The sequence below is a fragment of the Populus nigra genome, chromosome 16, assembly GCF_951802175.1.
Source record: "Populus nigra chromosome 16, ddPopNigr1.1, whole genome shotgun sequence".
Classification (NCBI taxonomy): Eukaryota; Viridiplantae; Streptophyta; class Magnoliopsida; order Malpighiales; family Salicaceae; genus Populus; species Populus nigra.
The window spans coordinates 7,506,243-7,531,926 of NC_084867.1; the positions used below are offsets into that span (position 1 = coordinate 7,506,243).

Consider the following 25,684-nt stretch of genomic DNA (forward strand, 5'->3'; position numbering starts at 1 on the left):
TATATTTAGAACATGTTTGGGAACGCGGTACAAACCGTGTTTCTAAAAAAAATTTATTTTTTTTTGCTAAAATTTAATATGGTTTGTACGTTTTGGATTGTTTTGATGTGCTGATGTCAAAAATAAATTTTAAAAAATAAAAAAAATTATTAATATACATTTTAGTATAAAAAATTATTTGAAAAACAATCACAACTACAATACTAATCACCCTCGTATAATCACAAAGTCTTTTCTTTTAAGTGTTGGATTTTGATTTGCTTGTTGGCTAAGACAAATAAGCCAACGCTTATGAGAGTCAAAAGTCAAGCCATGACCTTGAATGAACGGAGCACCAGCACACTTCCGGTGCACAGAACTTAAATATATATTCTAGGATTATTCAACTGAAAGAGAGAAAGAGCGTTATAGAAATTGCCAAGAAATATAACCATTTCATCACTTATTTTATTACCTTCACCAAACTCTTCACCTTCTTCTTTGGATCCCTTTTCTCTCTTTTTTGCCTTGGATTTCATCTTCTCAAGTGGAAATATATCTGCACAACGAAACAAAGTAAATTTCCTTTCTTTCCCAATAAAATCTCTTGCTTTTTTTATTTTGATTTTCTTGTTTCTATGTTTTTACGGGGTTGTAATTGATCAAGGGGTCCTCTTAATTAGTCTTTGATCAGGCTTTTTAGTTAGTTGTGGGCTGTTGTTTTGTTTGATCTGGAACATCATTGAATTGAGAGTTGAATTCTTTCTTTTCTGCTTTCTTATTGTTGGCACTAGCTGTTGTATTTTTTTTAACAACGGGCCTACAGTTTGTAGGGTTCTTCTCTTAGGTTTTCTTAGCAGCTTGACTTTGCTTTTTTATCCATATTTATCTGCGGGGTGTTTATGTAGTTTGGAAAAATCTTCAATAGACAGTGATTAGATCATGGCAAAGGGCATGAAAGGTTTTAACAGAAAGAAAATTGAGATTCTTATAAAACTTACCCTTTTTATTCTTTTGAGTTTTAGTAAATTTAACTGACCTACTCCTGATTCTGATCCATAGTGTATTGCTGATTGTCCAGTCTTTATTTTCAGTGGATTTTCTCGTAGTTAAGGCTCTGCTTCTGTTGTTTTCTGCATTTTAATATCATTTATCACTGATCATTCACCCCCTTTGTCCTCTCTATTATCTCGCTGGTATCTTTCATTGTTCAAACTTTGAGAAAAATCCTTGCTTCTGCCAATTGGTTTTCACTGATATTTTTTTCATGAACAAACTTCGAGAATGAGAGGAGTCTTTTTCTTCTTCAGTTAATCCCTCCTTTTTAGTTGGATCACTTCTTCTTTCTTTAGTTTTCGTTTCTGTATTGTAACTGGAGTTCCAATGAACCCGACTCAACGATTTCTCTCCAACAGACCTTTTGTAATACTGAACATGGCTCTGGCATGGACATGACATAGGTTTGGAGTTCATTTCAAGAAAGTTGGGATTTTGTTTGGGAGGTTATTCAAGGTGTACATTTTGTATTGCTACAATAATTTCTTTTTTCATATTTCCTTCCGTGGTAATGCCCGGCTGTCAATCAATGACGACGACGACTTATGAAGGGGAACAACATATCATTGCTGCAGCTCAGCATATTTTGAAGTTATTGGGAGAAAATAAGAACCTGACTGGTGACTTTAGACGAGCCCTCACAGAACTGGACTCCCATTTGTCTGCAATGACTATAATTAATGAAAGCAAGAGATGGGGATTTGCTGAGGTTGAGGAGCAGCTGAAATGTGCTGAGAGAAAGGTCATGCGTTGGGAGTCTAATCCATCTCTGATATGGGATTCTGGACCCGCAGAGGCTTCTGAGTACATACAAGCCGTTAATGAAATTCACACGGTGATGGAAACTTTAGGTGGCTTGCCCATGAATGACCATGGGAGACCGAAGGAACTTGCTTTCCGAGCTCAGTGTGTTCAGCAGATAGCAATGTCAAGGCTTGAGGAAGAGCTCTACCACATTCTTGTTCAACATAAGCAATCCTTTGAGTCAAAGAACATTTATTTTCCCCCAAGTGTTGATTTTTTCTATGATGAGTCGTTTGTTTCGGTAGAGGATGAAATAGTCGAGGATACATCACAGAGAGACAACAGTGGAAGAGAATCTACTGAATATACAGTAGATTTGATTGATCCACTTGTGATTCCTGACATCAAGTCCATTGCTAGTGTTATGTTTGCTTCCGGTTATGATAGGGAATTCTGTGAGGCTTTCATTGGCAACCGTAAAGAAGCATTGGATGAGCATTTGTCCAACCTTGAAATTCAGAAACTCAGCATCGATGGTGTATTAAAACTAGAATGGGATACCTTGAGTTGTGAAATTAAGAAATGGGTGAGGGCTGTGAAAATCATCATTCGGGTCTATCTTGCTAGTGAGAAACGGTTTTGCAACCAGATATTAGGGGATTTTGGTTCCCTCGATTCATATTGCTTTGTTGAGATCTCAAGGGCTTCAGTTTTGTACCTATTGAGTTTTGGTGAAGCCATAGCAATGGGACCCTATAATCCTGAAAAGTTGTTTCGCTTTCTTGACATGTACGAGGTTCTGGCAGATCTCCACCTTGATATGGAAGCTTTATTCTCTCAAGTGGCCAATTCTTATGTTACGAGCGAGTTCCATGACCTTCTTAGGAGATTGGGTGAATCTGCAAGTACCACTTTTTTTAAATTTGGGAATGCCATTGCATTGGATGCCTCCATACACCCTTTCCGCAGAGGTGAAATTCATCCCCTCACTAGGTATGTGATGAATTACATCAAGACCCTTACTGCATACTGTGATACTCTCAATTTGCTTCTCAATGACCAAGATGTAGATGATCCAAATCCTGTTCTTGAGACGGATAATGGGCAGGACATTTGTACTTCTACTTTTAGTCCCATGGGTTGCCACCTTAGGTCAATTACATCTACTCTAGAATCGAATCTTACTTGCAAATCCAAATTATACAAGGATGGTTCTTTAGGGCATATTTTCTTAATGAACAACATCCATTACATGGTCCAGAAGGTCAAGGGCTCTGAACTCAGGCTTTTCTTTGGAGATGAATGGATCAGAAAGCATAATGGGAAGTTTCAGCAGCATGCAACAAGCTATGAGAGAGCCACATGGAGTGTTGTTGTTTCTTTGCTTAGAGATGATGGAAGGACTTCTCTGAAAGAAAGGTGCAGGAGATTCAGTAATGCTTTCGACGATGTGTACAAAATTCAGACACAGTGGCATGTTCCAGATCTTCATCTTCGGGAAGATTTGCAAATTTCTACTTCACAGAAAGTAATCCCAGCTTATCGAGCTTTCCTTGGAATGAACGACAAAAATGGTAGCGACAAGTACATCAAGTACACTTCTGATGATATGGAGAAAATGCTTTTGGATCTTTTCGTAGGATCACCAAGGTCATTGCGCAATTCACACAAGTGGTGAAGCCTCAATGATTTGAGTTTCGGTTTTTCTTTTCTTTTTGTAACTTTCGTCCCGTGATTATACATACCATGATTGTCTTAGATGCATATGTAAATTATCACCTGCCCTGTCAATGGTTCTCGATCAAATCTTGGTCGAGTTTTGTATGCAACTTTCTTCAAAATCAGGGGTCATTCGTCATCCATATCTCCCAAGTGCTTGTGCGCGCGCAGCTGTTGCACTGTGGTTTTGTTTAAGCAATATTTTCTAGGTGCTGTGCATGTGCAGCAGCTGCTTGCTTTGAAGCAAGAATCCTGTATGTGAACTCTGTAACCATAGGACCAGATCCTTGGTTCCTGTACGTGCACGCATCCAGACATAATTAACGACCTTAAATTTGTGCGTACATTAATTGATTCATGTCCTCGAGGCAGGTCAGAATTGTACAGCATAGGACAACCTCTTAAAGGCCAGTGAAAAGGTCGACTTCTCATGTCACCCAGATGTTATTGACCAGAACTAATACAGTGCTGACGGTTCTCTCTTCAATTGAAGATCATGCACCAGTTGGGTAGTGTGTAATAAGAGTGAAAGTGTTGATGATGGAGTTGTTTATTCAATGCATATGAAAATAGTTGACTAGAAAAAAAAAGAAAAAAAAAATCATTACCGTACAAAGGCCGGCTTCCAGATGTTAATGTTGACATATTCTACGCGGTGTTCCTGTACGGTGAAGATGCCTCGGCTTGGCTGACCTGAAACAGTTTGAAAAGCTCTGATTGGTGCTGGACAAAACTCTTGGATCAGGCTGGGCTTATCTAAGTCTCGATTACCTTTTCAGAGGCTGAGGCTTACAGAAAATCATATCTGTCTACTGCACATTTGTCATTCCCGTCATCCAAGGGAGGTGGAGAGGGATCCGAAACTCGAAACCTCCGGTGAGTCCTAAACATTCTTTATTAGTTAAGCCACCACTCAGTTGGTCTTCGGTGACATCAATCATCGTTAGAGACAAACAATGAATCTCCTGACTTAAGTTACAGAAACAAAACGAACATAATTTATTGTATTTTGGTTTTTTTTTTCTTTCTTTTTTGACACATTGGAGGGAGCTTTGGTTTAAAACTGGGTTTAATAACATGTTTGTTTAGGTGTTCTCAGATCAAAATAAAAATGAGTTTTTGAAGTTTTTTCAACCATTAGAGACGGTTGAAATCTGGGTTAGAAGATGACGAGTCTTCTAAACTTTAAAAATTATGTTCATCAAAAAGAAAAACCGTAGGCACAGATGAACCTAGCCCTCCAACCCCATGACACCTAGTCTATTTTTAAGCAAACATTAGTCTTTTTCTTTTCTTTTCGTTTTTCCTTTTTTTTTTAAATTTTATAATAGAATAATCTTTAAATACATTTATTAAAATAATATTTAAATAACTATTCGCAATAATTTTCAAGAGAATTAAAGCTTTTTATGGTAACATCAACAATGAAAAGTCAACAATAAAGAACACCAACCTTATCCATCCAGAACATCTAGAAAATCTCAGTATTTTCTGGAGAAAATCACAAGCAAGTAAGAAAATTATATAGTTACTAGTATAAGCAATTAAGTTTTACAAATTTTTAGGTAGTGTTTAGTTTTTTACTCTAATAAGGAAAAAAAAATGAGATATAGAAACTCTACTTATGAAAATTGAGACAAAAATAGAATTTTGTCTATCTAAAAAAATAATTTTTAAACCAATTTTTTATTCTTTTAAAAATAAAAAGGAGAGAGAGATGGAGATAGAGACAACCAAATTATTTTTTTTTTATCACAAATATCCTTATAAGCATTTTATAATTTCAATCTCTATCTTTATATTCAAATATGGATCTTTGATTTTACTTGACTTAGGTTCTACCATTAGATATGAAAACTAGAACAAATTCTAAAATTAAGTTCTACCATTAGACATGAAAACTACATCTTTATATATATATATATATATATATATATATATATATATATATATATATATATATATATTAAATTCTAAAAAATACTTTTTAAAAATGAAATTGTATTAAAAGTTTAGTTTTTTCTCTTATTTCATCAAATTAATATGGAAAACTTTTGAGTTTCTTAAAATACATAAATGTAACAAAAACAATAATTTTAATATTTTTTTTGGAATCTCGAGGTCTCGTTAGATAATTTAGGATTATTTAGAGTTTGTACAAAATTTACTTGATGATTATTTTTTCTTTTTCAATGTAATTATTATCTTTTTATCAAGAATATTTTGATTTAAAAATTTAAATATGGAGCGTGTATGCTCTATCAAATCAAATTTATTCTTAACTTCATAGTAATTGATTATTTGAATAAGATTTGAAATTATTTTCAAATCTCATTTCACCTTATCAAGGATTTCACAATTAATAATATTGTGAGCTTTTTATTTTCTCTACTCTACCTATTTGTATAGGTGTATCTCATGTGAAGAGTGTGTCTTTTTTAGTTTTTATCATTAAAAAAATAAGGTCTAACATTCTATTTATATACAAAACACGATAATCATTTTAATGGAAAAATAACACTTTACATCCTAAAAAATATCACATATAATATTTCAGGATAATTTTAAAAATTTATATAATCAAGTCCCTACTTTAATTTTCTAGATTTAGAATTGTAATTTCCTTGTATAAATTACATTCTAGTTTTTAATTTTAAAAAATTATTTACAATCAAGTCTCGTTTGATTAATCATCCCAAATTAGTTTCTCGGCAATGATTCTTAATGTGTATCTGTTAGGTTCCTAATATATTAGTTCAAATATAAATCACAATTCTAAATAAAATAGAATTAAATAAATTAAACAATTGAACTTATTATCAATTCAACAAATTAATTTATTTGTATTTGAATATCAAGTGCACTGTTTAGAAAAGTATCATAAACTTCCAAATATTAGGAAAGTCATATATGATTTGACTTACACTTTCAGTGATTAGTTTCTCAATGTAACTATTATCTTTTTATCAAGAATATTTTGATTTGAAAATTTAAACATTGAGCATGTATGCTTTATCAAATCAAATTTAATCTTAACATCATAGTAATTGATTATTTGAATAAGACCTAAAATTATTTTCAAATCTTATTTCACCTTACCAAGGATTTCACAATTAATAATATGAACATGTGGAACATTTTCACGTTATGAACTACTACCTCTATTGCCAACAGCGAGCTAGTTGTGAGCACAACATAGCCAAGCATGCTAGCAACATTGGCATTACGTTGTCGGTGGTGACTATCGCAGCCACTCTAAAATTATTTTTTTAATTTTTGTATATTCTACCTAGGTAAGACCGGAACAGTAATCAAAATATATCTTGCATATAAAAACAATAATTCTACAAAAAATTATCTTGCATATAAATTTAATTCATAATTAAATTCAATGATAATTAAAATATACAGTCAACAACTCTAATTATCTAACAATGACCCAATAGTTTTTTAAAAAAAAATTCTTGGGAGTCTCAAGGATCCTGTTAAATAAGTCGTTTAGGGTTTGAGTAAAAATTATCTTAAGATAATATCTTTTTTCTGAGTTTTGATCAACTTCTCAAGGTTGGATTGTCTAAAATCATAAATTATCTAATTGTCCAGTTTCTAATAGTAATCCACACTAATAATCAAATTACAAATATCTTAAAACCTTTTTAAGGGAGAGAATTTGATATGCTTTGAAGCTCTTTCATTTTATGTTTTCAAGTGTTTTTATACCATATATTCTATAACATGCTTCTATATTTCTCTCTTGAAAATATATGGCATAATATTCTATTTATAGAAAAACTTGATAATTCTATTAATGACAAAATATCAATTTATCATCTGAAAAATATCACATATATTATTCCAATATAGTTTTAGAAACTTATCCAATCAAGTACCTACTTGATTTTTCTAGGACCATAATTATAATTTTCTATATAAATTATATTTCAGTCCTTAATTTCTAAAATTTATTTACAACCAAGGGAGTATTTGTGTTGCTCGGAAAGTGGTTTCCTATAAACCACTTTCTAAACTTTCCTGTGTTTATCTGTCATTAAGAAAGTTGGTCAACAAAAAATACTTTTCAGTCAAAGAAAAATTTGACTTGATTTCCAGGAAAGTTTTTTTCTTTTATTTTGGACAGAAAACACTTTTTAGAAGTTGTGAAAAATTTAGAAATATCATATTATTTGCTGATTATATAAAATTTGGTCCTCAAACTTTTGATTGATATATATTTTGTTTGAATTTTTTTTTTAATTTCATCCCTTAAAATTTAATTTGATTTAATTTTTATATTATCTTTGATCCTCATTTTTATGATTGTTATTTTCTTTTCTCTTATCATTTTTTTATTGAAATTTTTTATCTATCAAATTTGGTCCTCATTCTTTTGATTGTTACTTATTTTATTTGAAATAATTTATGAAATTTTAATTATTATTATTTTAATTTCATCATCTTTCAATTTTTTATTTGTTAGATTTGATCTCCATTATTTTGATTATTATTTATTTTATTTGAGATGATTTATGAAATTATATTTTTTTCAATTTCATTCTCATTCAATTTTTTAATTTGTAAGATTTGTTCCTCATTATTTTAATAAACTTGAAAAAAAACATTAATAAGCTATTTTCCAGCTCATTTTCCATAACATAACCAACTTTCCAACTTATTTTCCATGACACTACCAAACATCGGAAAATAATTTACTTTCCAGGAATTCATTTTCCAAAGAAACCACTTTTCAAAATGAAACTACTTTCGAGCAAACAAACGAGACCCAAGTCTCACTTGATTAATTATCCAAGTTTAGTTTCTCACCAGTGGTTCTATATATGTGTGACCTATTAGGATTCTAATATGTTAACCTAAATATAAATCATAATTCTAAATAAAATAGGATTCAATAAATTAAATAATTTAATTTATTATCTATTCAACAATTGATTCATTATATTAGAAGATCGAGTTCATCGTCTAACAACGTGTCATGATCATTGACATATTAGAAAAGTCATAAGTCATTTAACTTAATTTTTGAGTGACTAGTTTTTCAAAGTAATTATTATCTATTCATCAATAATATTCTGATCTTGACATTTGAGCATGAAGTGTGTAGTATACTTCATCAAATCATATTTGTCTCAACACTATAGTCATTGATTCTTTGGATAAGATTTGAAACTCTTTTCAAATATCATTCATCATGCGCAAGAGTCTCACAATCAATATTATCTAAGAATATGTAAAATATTTTTCTAATTTATCTAGGGTAATGAATCCTCTTTTAATCATTTAAATACCTCCATATAATTCATGTTATACCTAATATCTGATCGTTTGTTACCATTGATTAGGACAACATGTAATCAAAATCAAAACATACATTTCCTATATAAGACACCTTATTGATTGCAATTCTAGGGATCACTTGTACAATTATCACGTGAGCCTTTTGAAAGACACAAGTGATCTATATATGCAGAATTCCTGTGTGAATTAATTCAGTGTATATATCATTTGACAAGCACCTCTATATTAGTTTTAGATATTCCTCATACCTTAACTTATAAGAACAATTGTTTTCTATCATAAAAGAAAGATACATAGTATATACTAGTTTCAATAGCTCTAATTAATATTCAGTCTTAATATAACATTGACCAATAACATTTAGCAACAATACTTTGATGCAATAAAAATTTCATAATTATAATCACTTTATAATTTTCTTTGCAAAGAATTTTTATCTCATTGACTTTATCTTTATTCTAGATTTATTAATTAAATATAAATGAATATTAGATAAAAAAAATTTTTATTAACAATAAATATATTTTTACATTAACAAATTCAATTTCATGTGTAACTAATTTTTTTTATTATAGAACATATACACTAGGGCTCCAATGTAAGAATAAAAATTGTAAAGTGATTTGATAATTAGATGTTTTGAATTGAATAAAAATGATCTTGAGCTTGAAAAAGTATTAATAGAGGTTATCAGGACTTTTTAAAAGTGTTTTTAGCTGAAGATATTATCCAAAAATATTTTTAAAAAAATATTCTAATGGTTGGAAACTTTCTAGTTTATAGATTTGTAATAGATAAGAAAACTAGAAAGACATATCATTAATCAATTTTTTTTAATAAATTCTATACTAAGGTTGAACCTAGCATGTTTATTTAAAATTATTTATTTATTATAAAATTATTTGTTTCTTTTAACATCTTTAACGTTATATAAATAATTTATACTAATAATTTTTTTGTTATTTATAAAATAAATTGCAGTTAAAAAGTAAAGATTGAATAGTGAGATTTATTTCATAAAGTTTTTATAGAATAATTGCATTTTATTCTGTGCATGCCATCTCACCCAAGTATAACAAGGATATAGTAATTGCTTTTTTCTTTCTTTTTTATTCAACGAGCTAGTTTGTCATTGATTGAAACTAGGTAATTTCTTAAGTGATTATAAGTACACTCTTCACATCAACTTGATACATTCAAATAAATTTAATAAATTCCTCAAAATGATAGAATAAATAATATAGCTTTGATATCAACTAATATCATGAAAATAACACAAAAAAATAACAATCACAATCAAAATAGAATTATGTCGAATAAAACTCACACAAAAACACTTATTTGAAATTTTATTACTCAATGTTTTATTTAAACAAAACTCAATATTACAGCTCTTTTAAGTTGCTTATATACTAAGAAAATATTCTAAACAAAGCTTGAAAAATAAAAGAAAAATTAAGTAAATGGAAAAAAAAAATTTTAAATCAATTAGAAAAAATTATTGCAAATTATAAATAGTAACTTCTAGACATTATTTTAAAATCTTTTTAATCTCAAATGGTGATGAAAACTTCTAGTAACCCCTAGCAAAACTCCAGTCTAATCAAATAAACAAATCAAAATTTATAGCTATTAACATAAAGCTAAGTGTTAAAATAAAGTCTCCTACATTAATAAAAATGTTTTAAATATCAAACCACTAGTTTCAATTCGATAATGACAATATAGCTACATAAACACGTGAATTTACTTTAATCCATAAATATAATTAATGCAATATGATGTAATTGCATAAATATGATGTAATCATTCACATATGTTTGCTAATTCTTCCTTTAGTTGAAATTGTTCCATTCCAAGCCTTTAGCATTTATGGTGTTTTTACATGATATTAATGCAAGCTCCTCGCCTAAGTGCACTAACTAAAACCAAGTTAAAAAAGATGTCAAATTATGATATTTTTTGTTTCTACATTACTAGTTAATGATGTTTCAAAATTCAATATGCTAAAAAATAAAGTTATTTGGTGTTTGGATAGTGAGTAATCATGTGTTCATGTCAATGTTTTTTTTCTCTAGAACTCAGGAAGTAGATAGTTGGTTGTAGAAAGCTCAACACCAACAAAACAATCTATTGTGATAGGGTTTAGGGACCCTCAAATGATAAAGTCAGTGACTTTTTAGTAAGTATTGCAATAAATGAGAGAATGAGCTTTAAATTTCAAGAACAAGAGTTTTTGTTGTTTTTGTATGATAAATACTCTGAGAATAAATATACAAATACATAAAGAATAGAAATTGTGAACATTTATTTAAGTGGTTCAGGGGGTATTTATAGCTTATGAACCTTGTTATTTTTTTTTGGTATGGAGAGGCTGAAGAGTCGTTTTCACCTAATAGTATTAATAAGAGATAAATATCTTTTACATAATATTAATGTTGATGGAAATATTATAGGTCCTTAAAAGACTTTCTTGCACCTAGGGGTGTAAAAAGACGAGTATTCTTGACATTAGCATTTTATGTTAAAAGTCATTATAATAAATGAATGAAGCCTTATGGCCCAACATGGGATCTATAATGATCGTCAGGCTTATACCCACTTAGACTTGGCATGATGCCAAGCCTAAGGACAATAAGTGTGGTAGCTTGTAGGACTCATGTTTATTTGGGCTCAATACGTAACTGAACTCAAAGATATTAGGTCCGACAGCTCGTCAGACCCCTATGTACTTTGGCTTAACATGCCGCTGAACCTAGGGACACTAGGTCTGGTAGCTTACCAGACCTATGTGTGTTTGGGCTCAGCGCCCAACTAAACTCAATGACGTTGGGTCTCACAACTCGCCGAACTCATGTGTGTTTGGGCTCAGTGCGAAATTGAACCCAATGATGATAGGTATGATAGTTCGTCAGACTCATAAGTGTTTAGGCTCAACATATAGTTGAATATAATGACGGTGGGTCTAACAGCTCGCCGAACTTATGTGTGATTGAGCTTGACGTGCAGCTGAACCCAAGGATAATGAGTCTGGCAGCTCACCAAGGCTCAACATATAGTTGAATATAATGACGGTGGGTCTAACAGCTCGCCGAACTTATGTGTGATTGAGCTTGACGTGCAACTGAACCCAAGGATAATGAGTCTGGCAGCTCACCAAGGCTCAACATATAGTTGAATATAATGATGGTGGGTCTAATAGCTCGCCGAACTTATGTGTGATTGAGCTTGATGTGCAGCTGAACTCAAGGATAATGAGTCTGGCAGCTCACCAAGGCTCAACATATAGTTGAATATAATGACGGTGGGTCTAACAGCTCGCCGAACTTATGTGTGATTGAGCTTGACGTGCAGCTGAACCCAAGGATAATGAGTCTGGCAGCTCACCAGAATCATGTGTACTTGGGCTTAGCACGTACTGAACCTCAACTCACTGGATCTATGTGTATTTGGACTCAACATATAGCTGAATCCAAAGATGTTAAGTATGGTAGCTCGCCTGACCCATATGTACTTTTGGCTCAGCACACAATTGTACCCAAGGATGCTGGGTTTAACAACTCACCGGACTCATGTGTATTTGGACTCAACACGCAACTGAACCCAATAATTTAGGTCTTGCAACTCGTCAAACCCATATGTACTTGGACTCAATTGCAGCTGAACCTAATGATGCTAGGTCTTGCAACTCGTCGAACTCATGTGTACTTAAACTCAACGCATAATTGAACCCAAGAACCCTGCATCTCACGGCTCGCCAGAGTAATGCATGTTTGGGCTCAACGGGCAACTGAACCCTATGACGTTGAGTCCGACAGCTCGTCAAACTCATGTCTGTTTAGGCTCAAACGTAACTAAACTTAAAGACATTGCTAGACCAATGTGTACTTGAGTTTGCTAGACCCATGTATACTTGGGATTGACATATAGCTTAACCCAAGGATAATAAGTTTGACAACTTACTAGACCCCTGTCTAGTTGGGTAGCTTATTAGACTCATATGTGCTTAGGCTCGGTGCATAGCTAAACCCAAGGATGATGGGTATGGCAACTCACCAGATCTATCTCTACTTGGGCTTAGCACATAGCTGAATCTAAGGACGTTGGGTCTAATAGTTCACCAAACACATGTCAGTCTAGACTCAGTACGTAGCTGAACCTAAAGACATTGGTTTGGCAACTCGTCAGACCCGTGTGTTTTTAGGCTCAACATATAGTTGAACCCAAGGATATTAAGTTTGCCAGTTTGCTAGACCCATGTCTGCTCGAGCTCAGCACGTAGTTGAACCCAAGAATATTGGATCTAGCAGCTCGCCAGACCTGTGTGATTTTAGGCTCAACGTATAGTTGAACCCAAGGATGTTAAGTTTGCCAGTTTGCTCAACCTAAGCTCATCACATAGCTGAACCTATAAATGTTAGGCTTGGAAGCAAGTCAGACCCATGTTATTTAGACCTGACAAAGATGTTAGTTATGAACGTAAACCCCCCCTTCTATCATTGGGTTATCACTTTATCTTTTACCCTTTAAAATTTGAGTTTAGGCTAAAAACTAAATTTAAAAAATAATAAAAAAGAAGTGTCTCAACTACAATTGAAAGGCAAACAAATCCTAAAATTCTTTGCAAAATATCAAACCAAAATTTGAAAGAAAATAAGAAAATAAAAGTAAATAAAGAACAGATATACGAGGAGGAAGCTCAGGAAGGTTATGCACAATTGTATTCTAGTTATCTCAAATAATAACCAAATTTCATACTTACTAAATATATATACATATAAAACGAAAAAAATAATATTCCCAGAAAGTTAAAAAAAAAAAAAAAAAGAGTTCGAGTAACCTTTTACATAGGTGATCACCCCTGCTAGAACGCCAAAATATCAGCCGATAGTTTGAGTTGGCAAAGGATCTGAGGTATGAGGTATCTATCAAGCACAGAACAGTAAGAACTTCCTATATTGCCTCCTCAAATGCAGCACAGAAAAGCAATATAGGAATGTCTCGCTAGAATGTCTTCTGTCTTCCAATTCCCAGTCATATTTATATATGTCATTCCATCTGTTCCACATTTTCCTCCCGTGCACTTGGTGCTATCCACTTATGGAGCATCTGACCACCTCACATTACTTCCCTTTTACCCTCCCTCGCTGTGATTTAGGACCAGATCCATTTTCCTTTTTTTTTTTTTTGAGTTTATTAACAGTGTCTGTTATTTTCATGGTTAAGAAACATTCTAAATTTGAAAACGCATCCCCTTGAGCCAGGACAAACCTCAAATGATAGATTCAGAGGCTTTGCAAGTCTCATGTTTCTACAATGTGTCCAATTCTCGAGGGAATGATGAATTCCAAACATGCAATTACATGGAAATATAAAATTAGTTGCAACAACAAATCGAGTTCCAAATAATGTATTTTCTATGATGAAGTATCAAACTTCAATAACTTAATTATATTGCTAAAACATTACAAGGTTCAAAGAACATTGTACAACAAAAACTTCGAGTAATAGCCGAGTCAAGAAATAAAACAACACGCCTAGTGCAATTGACACCGGAAGAGCTGGCAAAGCTTTCTGATAAAACGCCAATAGCATCAGAGTAACTCCCAGACCTGCTATAATAGCAAGATAGCATGCATATACAGTCATAAAGTCATACATAGCTGCTCTCCCAACTAAGACGCTGTAAAAGATAAAGTCCCCCAGCCCCAGTTTGATAGCACCAGTTGACCCCAACCCAATACCTTCTAGCAGCAAATTCTCCCTGGATGCAGAGTTTTCCTGTCCGTGCAACTGAACGCTCGTCCTACGATCAATTAATGGTGCAGAAAGCTCAGCCTCCCTTTCCAAAACTTGCCCTTGTTCAGCTCCAATCAATATTCTGTCATTGTGGTCACTACCAATTGAATTAACTGTCCCACGAGTCAAGTTAGAATCGACAACAGACTCAGAATCCAAACTGAGATTAGAATTAGTCTCAGAATTCAAATTCTCATCAGAACCATTTCCAACACTGCTCCTTTCTCTCCATACCCTCCTTCGAACCACACCATCCCTTGAGCCTGAATCATGATTAGTCACGGGCCGAGCTTCATAAACTAATGCAGGGATATCTTCATCCCTAGAGATTGCAAGCTCTACCAGGATCCTTAATGGACCAACAGGCAATAAAACAGCAGCAAGATCATACAATGCCAAGGCAACCAATAGTACCCAAGTAGTCCATTCAGGCAAAAGAGTAAACCAATAAGCAACTAAAACCCCAATAACAACCAAATACCCTTGTGTCACAAATATAGCCATTTTTGACATGAACACAGCCAAAACACCCACAGAAGCAAAGTTGAACAAAATCACAAAAAAAGTGATAGAATCAATGGGAATATTAAAATCTCCGATAAGAAACAAAGCAATCTCACCACCCATAAATCCCAGAACTAAAAAGGAAGAGAAACCCATGTAGAGTTTCAAGAAATGAGTGCATCTGAGGTAAAAGAGAATCACCAAAACAAAAGTAACAAGAGTGATTATAGCCACAAAGATAAGGGAGTTGATAAGGGCACCTTTGAATTTGTCCCAAAAGGAGTCAGATGTTGTCTCATTGTAAGCTATGGTAGCTATGGTGTTAATTGATGAAGCTGAAGAGGAGTCGTCCGTATTGAGAATTGAAACCAGAACCACCACCAGGAACATGCAGATTGAGACTGGTGTTATGATTCTGACTAGTTCTTCACCTAAAGAATCAAGAACACTTTTGGGTCTTCGGTTTTGAGCCATTGAATTTGAGATTTTTTTAATCAAGTTCGGGTTTTGAGGTTTGTGATTTGATTTGAATTGGGATTTTTTCAATTTTGAAGGGTAGAGCTCGAATTTTATTGGGTCATTTTGGTTCTTTGGGTGGGGAGTTCCCACATGATAGTGATCATGGAAGAGAGCTATCGGCCGTTCATTTTGTTGATGTACCTACACATGACTGGTTGGATAGATTTTTATTTATTTATTTATTTATTGTTCACAAACAGAGGGTCGTTTTCTTGTTCCACAAATAGTCCTCCGATAGCCATTTGTCCGTGCTTTGCCTGCTAATCAAATAATTTTTTTAATATATTTTTTTATAACAAATGAAAGAAAAAGTTAAAAATTAAAATATTCAATTTAAAAAATAAAAAAATCTAGTTAATCTACAAAATATGTGATTCAGGTTATACATCTCATTGAATTTAACATATTTTTATTTTAAAATCTTTTTTCATTTAATTATACAAAAAATAGGCTCAATAGACTTATTTTATATCAAATAACAATTAAAAAAACAAATAGAAGCTATATGTGGGAATGAAATAAAAAAATAACCCTAAATTTTTAAAAGTTTTATAAAAAACTTAAATGTTTTTTTTAAGCCAAATAAAAAAAGACTTTAAAAAACAAACAAACAATGAAATGATGTGTTTATTTTTAAGGAGTTAAAAACACATTAAATTAATAATAATAAAAAGAAGGCTAAGTGTGTAGCCTACCCACATGCCTATCCATAAAAGGCCAAGCCCTCACATCAAACCCATGAAATAGACAAACAACATGTTATCCGTTCTTTTTTAAAAATATTAAAGGATGAATGACGTGTTGTCTGCCTTTTAATTAAAAAAAATTATAGATGACGCATTGTTTGGTGGCTAGGTGCGTGAGTATAGCCACACACATCGAGGCTTATGTATTTTTTTTCTTAAAAAAATTTATTTTCAACTCATTTTGATCCAAAATACCTTGAAAACATCCTAAACATCATGATAAACTCATATTGGCCTCAAAAACCTGTAATCAACCCGAAACTAAAAATCTTCCCGAGTTCATATTTTTTTAAGCAATTTGAAGGTGAAAAAACACCTATGTGAAGCTTCCCTCGTAGAATAAAACCCTTTAACACTAAGATCAACTATTTTGGTGGCCAGAATCGATATCAACAATAATTTTTTTTTTCTAACACTAAAATCTGATGACTTTCTCTCTTATCTCTTAAACCAGGGACTAAAAAGTAAAATAAAAAATTTGGGCTAAAATTGAATTTTTTTTAATTAGAAATCATAAGGACTCAATATTTATAAATAAAAAGGTATGATAATTACAATGAATATTTTGCCAAAAGTTTGAAAAAGCCAATCATTTCCTCTGTTGTTTCACTTTAGTCCCTTCTCTTTCACTCTTACCATTTCCTAACAAACCAACTTAAATCGGCCTTCAATTTGGTCATATAAGGGTTAAAAAAAAGAGTCTTAGGACGGAAAGAAAATTGTATTATGGAAATCCATGGTGCAATACGTGTTGGTCTACAGTGATTGGGGACAATATTTTTCCCACACCTTTTAGTGTTTTGTTAATTAAATAGATAGCATGCACTACTTCACGGGTCGAGTCAAACTTTTTCTAATATATAAAAAAAAGCTCAAACAATGATAGTGTTTTTAAAGGAGTAAGAAAAACTTAGTATCTGAGTCATTGATTCAAATAGGTTCAATAAATTCAGTTAATTTAATAATATAATTGTCATAACTTAATTTTAGATTTTCCCAAAATTTCTCATTTTTTTACGTAAAAAATATTTTTCTTTCAAAAAAATGAAGAACAAAAAAAAAGAAAAAAAATACTACAGATCAATTAGGCATGCACAACTATTCAAAATGCCAAGTGGATGAACAATTTAGGATCTTGTTGAAGAAATATTAAAAGTTGGATTGAAAATGTGGTCAAGATTGCACAAATTGAAAGTTTGAGGACTAACATAGACAAGATTGCAAAGTTTAACAATTCAATTTTGACAAATAAAGACTTAATTAAGAAGAAAGTTGAATATGGAAGCAAAATTGCAAATTAGGAGAAGCCAAGGGTTCTATTGAACTTTAAATTAATTTAATTAGTGCAATTAGATGTTTAATTGGAGAAATATCAAAGGTCAGGAGTTGATTCGGGTAAAAATTGCAAGGAATAAAGATACAAAGACCAAAATGAATAATCATTAAGGTTCCATGGGTTTTGATTGACTTAATTAGGGATGAATTTATAAAAATTAAAAGTTTAAAGAGTGAATTGAAAACTGAATTGAAAAAAATATAAAACTAAAAACTATTTTGCAAGAGAAAGCCAAGAGTCCATCAAGGGTGTGATCCGTTTCAAATTCCTATAGTTTATTTTGTTGTCTTGGTGCTTCTCCATCCCTCTTCAATTTCTATTTTTTTAATGCATCTTTTTCAGAAGTCGAGAAAGTTGATTATCATTCACTTAAAATCCGTTTGTTTAGCAGTGGTGGACTTTTGCATATTTTAAATAGTTTTTTTTTCAATTTTGTGAAAAAAATAAAAGAATACAAAAATGTTTTGCATGCATATTGATACTCTCTAACAAGTTTATAAAGTTCATTAGAACTTGATCGAAATTAAAGCATACCTCAATTTTCAAAATAATAAAACCATCAACCTAATCTTTCTAAATAAAAAATATTTGTTACCCATGTTTGAGATAAGTGAACTCATAGCGAGTTGTTGTCTTGAACAATAAAAATAATAACACAATTCTCAAATATTTTTCTTAAATACAAAATTTTTAATTTAAATTTTTACTTATTTATTTACTGGCACTAGAGTCACGAGTATTCATATTCACTAATGCTGAAATTAGAAATACTCTTGGTATTCACTAACGTTAGAGTTATGAATATTGACATTAGAATTGAAAATTATTTTGAACTCAATATTCACTAACGTCAAAGTCAAGAATATTATACATTTTCTACATGCAGTACTTATCAATACTATAGTTGGAAGTGTTTGTAGTTGAACATTTAATGTTGCTAGAGTTAGGAATATTATAGACAGACCATCAATAACATAATACAATAAACTCATAATAATTTAAGATAAAACCAGCAATGCAATCTATTTAAAGGGTGATAGTGTCTTTCCTTTTACGGAACCAATCTCGTACTATAGAATCTTTGTTGACCAGTTAGGTTTTCTAATGATCATAATACTAGGTGGTGACTCCTTAAATTAAAAAACAAGATGCTAAATATTTTTTTTTCTTCTAATTTTTAAAGGTTATCGCGATATCGGGTGTGATAACGATTATAAAAAAGCAAATGGCAATAAAAAAACCAAAAAAATAATGACTAATTGAAAAAATATAAATGCTTGCTAATATTATGCAAAGATACCTTCTAAATATTCCTCAAATGTCTCAATTATCTTATTTGATAACAAAAAAGAATTACAATGGGATAACCTTATAAAAAAAATGAAAAACAAATCTTAAACTCAATTACTAGCAAATCAAACGTTGAAGGATGAAGTTGAATGATGAATTGAAAAAATATCACTTTTAAAAAAGGATAAAAAAACTTGATTCTGGTCAATATGCTAAACTCGTAGCCCACTTGTGAGGTTGGGATAACCCTGTAAAAAAAAAAACAAGAAAAATAATGGAGGTCAACTCTTAAGCAAATTAAATAATGGAAAACAAAACTGAAAAAAAAAACTTGAGTCAATTAGGATTAACTAAATTAATCTATGATCCAGGATATGAGATTGAAAAAAACCCCATAGAAAATAAAGCAACACAAATCACGAAGCTGAAGGCTTAATAACCTAATGTTATCAAATAAAATTGAATTAAAAAAAAGCTAAAATCAAATTAGGTTAATTTTCAAAACACAAGACCTGATTCATGAGGGAAAAAAATAAAAAAAAAAACAATCGAAAGAATGATAATCAAATCTGATATAAAAATGAAATGAAGTAATATAACAAGGGATGAAATTTAAAAATAAAATAAATCATGAAAATGATAAAAAATTGAATAATGATAAAATAGCAATGAAATTAATGGGGACCACATTTGATATATGAAAAAAAAAATTGAATAATGATAAAATTGAACCAAAATTTCAATTTTATGAATATTTCAAATAAAAAAATAATAATTAAAAAAAACATAGATCAAATTTAAGGAAAAATCAAATTGAAAGGTTGGTTTGAAAAATTAAAAGTTTGGCATGGGAATCAAGGAGAGAAAAAAAAAGAAAAAAAAACAAATATTATCGACTCTAACGTGCCACCCAAACATGGATGAGTAGTTAAATAGATTCCAACGCTGCCTCGGAAGCTAGCGTTTGGCTGCTGAGCGACACCATACATTCCACTCAAAGTGCGCTAGCAACACCCAAGCATTGACGTGTGCATTGCACATACTAGTATTTTTTTAATAATATTTATATTTATTAAAATACTAAATTTCCTCTCAATGCACTTGTTTATAATAAAAAAAACCATAATGAAAAGATGAGAAATCCCTTGAAAACCAATTAAATAAAAAAAAATTTAAGATAATTTAGTCATTTTACTATTTTGACAAAAAAATAAAAAGACAAACACTCTTGTATGCTAGTTTTTTTTTGTTGGCTTTAAGTGTAATTAAATTATTTTACTTTGTTAGAAAAAATAAAAAGACTGATTTAAGTCTAATGAATTTGATAATACAAATTGAATCTTATGAAAAGATGATATGGCCCCTGATTTTCACTCCATTGGCTTTTACTGTCATGCTGGTCTTTCTAGTTGACGAGACCACAATTATTTACATGGTAATGGAAAGAAGTTATCAAATGAAGGAGGAATGCATTGCAAGTCCCTATCACTAAATTTTCTTAGATTTTCAATTCAATTTGCTATGAAATTATAAAGATTCTTGTAGCAAAAAGAAAAGTTTTTTTTCTTAACAAGAAATTATTTCTAAATTAAAGACAAAATAATTTAGATTGATAATTCAATTCATTTCTACAGATATTTTGAACAAAACAATATATTTAAATTCAAAGGTTTATTGTTTTATTCTAAACATACAAATTGTAACAGATTATTAATTGAATTCAATGAATTCAAATTTATTTAACAAGGAATTAAAAGGTGATACATTCGGATCTCGTCAATTTTTATATGACGAGATTAACAAAGCTATTTTATGCAATAGCTTTGATGCACTGTTGTCGTCACCACCATCCTTGGAGAGAGGAGAAGTCCATTCCTGAAAATTATGGAGGCTGCCTGTGAAGTCTGTAAAGAGTCCATCAACTCGTATATTGTTTAACCAATAATCATATTCCTCATATGGGTCTTGGTGGAAGTCGAAGTGTAAGAATTTGTTCTCATTTCTGTAAGTGTAAGGGTGCACCTGAGTTCAAATCAAGAACACTGGTGAATGATTATGATTACGAGTGTATGGAAGAAAAAAAGCAGTTCAATATCATTGTCAGAGAAACTGCGAAACTGAAATGAACCAATGCACTTGATTTTGCTCTTGCGAATAATGAAGTTTGGCCATGCAAGCAAGTTATTTAAATCACGATGCTAGTAAAGTATAAATTATATAAAATGACAGCAGAAAATCAAATTGTATCCGTTACTTTTTTTCCCTCCATAATCACACAAATATTCCAATGCTTATGGAGTTCTACATGCAACGCCATTAATTTCTTCATAGACATCTCCCTTTCAATTCTAACCTGGAACGTGTTCTGTTGCAGCATTTGATGTTGGCCATGTGTTTAAGTTGTGTTCTCATCCTAGAAGTCTTCATTTGAATAAATTTTACAAACTGTGTTAGAAATTGCGGCTGGTCTAAGTGCAAGGCATGTTGCTTTCCACTTTAAAAACTCTATCACCATATGGCCTACTTAATTATGTTAGAAATTCCTTGCAATTATCGTTGCACATTTTTATATCACCATATCATCGCTACATGAAAATAAGAACAGAGGCGAGGTTTACCTGTAGATCATGGGCATGTGCTCTAGCAACAAGATTTGAGGGTATTTGCAAATAATTTTTCCCTACAGGAACTATCGTATCCTTCCAAGGTCCAATACCCACCACATAGTCCTTGATGTAGTCTAGATAAGCATCGGAAGTGATTTCCCAATATGACTGCAGATTGTCAATAGCATCATTTTGCATTAGAACTTGAAAACTCGAAGTGTTTAAAATGAAAATTGAAATCATATTGCATCAATCAGACAATTGAGATCATTGCATATAACAGGTCCAGTTTTTCACCACAAAGGGGTCCAGTCTAGTACATCCTTCCTGTGGAATTTAAAGGATCAGGTGATAAAAATAATCTGTACAGAATTTCATGGAAACAATATACAATCACATGTGAATGTTCCTGTTACATATACAAATTACAGTGTTTGTCACCATCCTTATGAATGAACCCCCATGGGGTAGAGTAATTCATATGATTCCACCCTAATGGCAATCTGTTGAAAACAACCAAGGTCCAAAAGTTCTAGTATTTTAGAAAACTGTTCTACAGGTATTCAATACAATAAATTATACTGTACGCAAAATGGTAATAAAATTAACTACGAAATTAGGGGGAGTTTGCACTAGAGGAAACACAAACCTGATTAGTGTCTTGAGTTGGAATGGTAACATCATCAATCAGGAAGATTTTGGGCGAGTCTGTCAGATTTGATATATATACAAGTGAAGTTGGAGCGAAAGACTGGATAAACAATGGCTGTTTCAGCCAATTTTCAGACATATATGAACCCCTGTATCCGTACTTCTTAAGTATCCCCACAAACTTGTCCTCAAATTTCTTACCATCAGGCCATTTCACCTGTTGCATTGTTAAGAAATTAGACAATGTGCATGATACTCTAAAATAAGTATATCACAACATATGATACTATCAAACGTCAACACACCCCACATCCCATGACAAAACAATTCTCACATAGTTGATGTCTCCACATGGTTTTCTAGTGTGGATTCATGCATCAGATATGATGCTGGCACAAAAAAAGAAAAAACCTGGATGGGAGATGAGTGGCATCGTAGGAATAGGAAAATAGCATGATTCTAATTAATCTTAAATGCAATCATATAATTCTTATCTATTAGGCTGATATAGTGAGAAATTTCTTACATGCTGGTTTATGAGAATCGGATTCTTAATCTCTGGATATATTCCAACAACTCTTGGTGCATCCAGTGCAATTGATATGAATTCTTCGAAAGTGATAATAGGAAACATTCCTGAGGAACATACAACAAGAGAATATAGTGAGTTATCTATGGTTATTTCATGTCCTAAGGGTAATACATTTCTGTAACTTTCATTGACAGAGCACACAATGTGTAATTAACATAAATTTAAAATATAGCCTGTTACATTTTGCAGATTACTTCCAAAAACATAAGCAAAGATCATTAAATTGTTGAGAGGTGTGATATGAATTCATTACAGGTTTGGTTCCTCATCCCCTGAGGAACCATGACATGGTTTAAGAACTGTAACAAACTAACCATTATATTGTTGATCCCGGAAACTATACCTCTGCTTCACACGTAACAACTTCAGTTCTGTCAAAGTGAAATCAACTGCAAGTAATTGCAATAACTTCAGTTTTTTTCCCAATTAAATCCCATGTAAAAAAAAGTCGGTAGAGAATTCAACAAGACATGGAATAAAAGATAACACTTGGGCAAACTTGCTGATTTAATTTCTGCTGGGTGCTGATGCATAAGCTAACACAGCAACAACATAAAACCAAAGGCAGAATGGATAAGAGTTACCGGTGAAGAAGCCAGTGGTGTTGACCCCTTGAACGACATAGGTTCTTTTACGATTTGCAAACTCCTTATGATCTGCAATGTCAGTTGTGTCATCAAGGGTAACATCATGGAAGCATATAAGAACCCCATCTTTGGAGGACAGGATATCGGTTTCTATGAAGTCAGCTCCCTCTTCAATGGCTCTCTGTAGAAACAGGTCATAATAAGGAACATAAGCTGGGAAAAACATGCGCGTCAAGCAAAACAAGCAAAAGTTTGGTAACTAAGTGCATCACAGCAAATGATTCATCTAATATGGTTGTGCATAAACAACCTTTTTTTGTGGCTGAATGAGGCATGCCAAATCAATGCACATAACTGAATGCTTGTTAATCTTGAGACAATAGATTTATTCCCAGCTCTCGACATGAAACGAAGTAGGTTCAAAAAATCAAACGTATGAAAGTACAAAGTAGATTAACTTGCACGCCAATACACACCATGTATGCAGCAGAAGTTTCTTCAGGAATCTCTCCATTTGATCCTCGATGAGCAATATTATACGGTCGAGAAGTCTGTAGAGGCAGTCTATTACCATGGCTTACTTTACTAGGGAGAGGATAGATAGGCCTCGCAGCACATGCAACTACGAGTGATAGAAATAAGATTGGAGCAAAGCCAAAACCAAAGCCTGAGCCTGCCATTTCATTCGTTACAAAATAAACAATTTATGAATTATATCCATGCAAATAAATAATAATTACATACATAAAGCATCAATGAACAATCAGTTCCTGTGGTTCCCATTAATCAATGAACAATTATCTACATCGATCAGTTGGTGTTACTACTCTCAAAACCAAGATCAAGATCCTCACTCATCATATGCTGCTTCATTTAAGAAACCGAAACCAACCAATATATGCAAAAACAAAATAAACAAACTGAAAAAAGAAAACCCAGAAATGAATTGGAGATGTAGTCTTGAAACTTACAAGTTGAAGGCATGTTTTTGGCCTCAGCTTCCTTCCAGTCAACTCCTCTCTCCCTCTTTCTTCGCCAATAAAGACACTGTGATTTGATCTGTTCTTTGTAACCACAAAAACAAACACACGTAACACGTGTGTTTATTTTGATGATTAAGGTTGTGATTGAGGTTAGATATAATTCAATTATGCATAAACTTCAACCACAAAACCTAGGTTTTTTTGTTTTTCTAGATTTTCTATAATCCAATACACACACCTCAATCTAAATCACACAAACAATCTCACTCAAGCATTGCGTTTAGTTTTTCCATGCTATGGGTCCTCTTCCTCTCTTCTTAGCAAGTCAAAATTACTATTCTGGTGATTTTGCCAGAGCGATTCATTCTTGGCTGTGGATCTATACTGGAACCAAGAATATTCCTCGTAGAATGAGGATGTCATTGCTAAATGATTGACTTCGTGATAAGGGAAGATTTTTTTTTCGTTTCCGGACAACAACGCAATTCCTTAAAAAAAAAAAAAAAAAAAAAAAACCTCTAATTCTACAAGTTCAAGGATAGGAGTTTAGATTTCATACCTAATTCAGGAAATATGCTAATGAGCTAATCTCTTTTATGGAATATTGATACCATTTTCCTAATTAAAGAGTTACTTTTTATTACTTCACTTATAACATTGATTACATTTGATTAGGAGGCAGAAAAAAACTAAAAAATTAATTATAATGAGAAAATAAAAAAAAATAACTGAAAAAATTTAATTTAAAAAAATTTGATTAAATTGATTAAAATTTTAAAAAAACCGATTGGTTCGGTTCGGTTTTGGTTTTATAAGTCTGAAACTGAAAAAATCGAATCAAACCCAAACAAAAAAAAATAGGAAAAAAACCGAGTCAAACCAGTTTGAACCGGTTTTTGTCCAAAAAAACTAAACAGAACCGAATCGAACTGAAAATAATTATTTCTATATTTGATTTAATTTCAATATCTATATTTTTTTAATAAAAATTTAGTATATTTATTCTAACAATAACAAGAAGTAAATTTAATAAATATATTTAAATATATAAAATTTATTTTTGAAAACGAAACGTCAAAATAAAATCTAAAATGGAAATCGTACATGAGAAAAAAAAAATGATTTCATGTCTTGACGAAGTAAAATTGGAAGGTAGGGGGAGAGAGAAAAGTTTGCTTTCCTAGAAAGTTATGGAAATGAAATTACTATTTTACCACCCAAATGTCCTTTTCTGTCATTTTCCCTCAAAGAAATAAGATG

The 25,684-nt window shown here is 31.9% G+C and overlaps 3 protein-coding genes across 4 annotated transcripts; 1 reads left to right on the top strand and 2 right to left on the bottom strand.

Annotated features, from left to right (window-relative positions):
- Positions 1 to 285: 285 nt before the first annotated feature.
- LOC133676020 (exocyst complex component EXO70E2) lies at positions 286 to 3,637 on the top strand. The gene has a single exon (XM_062097594.1). The coding sequence runs from the start codon at positions 1,547 to 1,549 to the stop codon at positions 3,455 to 3,457; it is 1,911 nt and encodes a 636-aa protein (XP_061953578.1). The 5' UTR covers positions 286 to 1,546; the 3' UTR covers positions 3,458 to 3,637.
- Positions 3,638 to 14,210: 10,573 nt separating this feature from the next.
- Positions 14,211 to 15,776, bottom strand: LOC133675120 (presenilin-like protein At2g29900). The gene has a single exon (XM_062096398.1). The coding sequence runs from the start codon at positions 15,586 to 15,588 to the stop codon at positions 14,269 to 14,271; it is 1,320 nt and encodes a 439-aa protein (XP_061952382.1). The 5' UTR covers positions 15,589 to 15,776; the 3' UTR covers positions 14,211 to 14,268.
- A 4,817-nt stretch (positions 15,777 to 20,593) lies between these two features.
- LOC133676107 (glycerophosphodiester phosphodiesterase GDPD6-like) lies at positions 20,594 to 24,889 on the bottom strand. Of its 2 annotated transcripts, XM_062097685.1 has the most exons (8): positions 24,413 to 24,889; positions 23,918 to 24,114; positions 23,439 to 23,622; positions 23,169 to 23,243; positions 22,789 to 22,898; positions 22,261 to 22,479; positions 21,624 to 21,779; positions 20,594 to 21,027 (listed from the first exon to the last, which is right to left on the bottom strand). In XM_062097685.1, exons 1-8 carry the CDS (start codon positions 24,423 to 24,425, stop codon positions 20,782 to 20,784), a joined length of 1,200 nt encoding a protein of 399 aa, XP_061953669.1. In that variant the 5' UTR covers positions 24,426 to 24,889; the 3' UTR covers positions 20,594 to 20,781. The 2 variants fall into 2 exon arrangements, with proteins under 2 accessions (XP_061953669.1, XP_061953670.1); XM_062097686.1 differs by lacking the exons at positions 23,918 to 24,114; positions 24,413 to 24,889 and adding an exon at positions 23,752 to 23,867.
- Between the last annotated feature and the right edge of the window lie 795 nt (positions 24,890 to 25,684).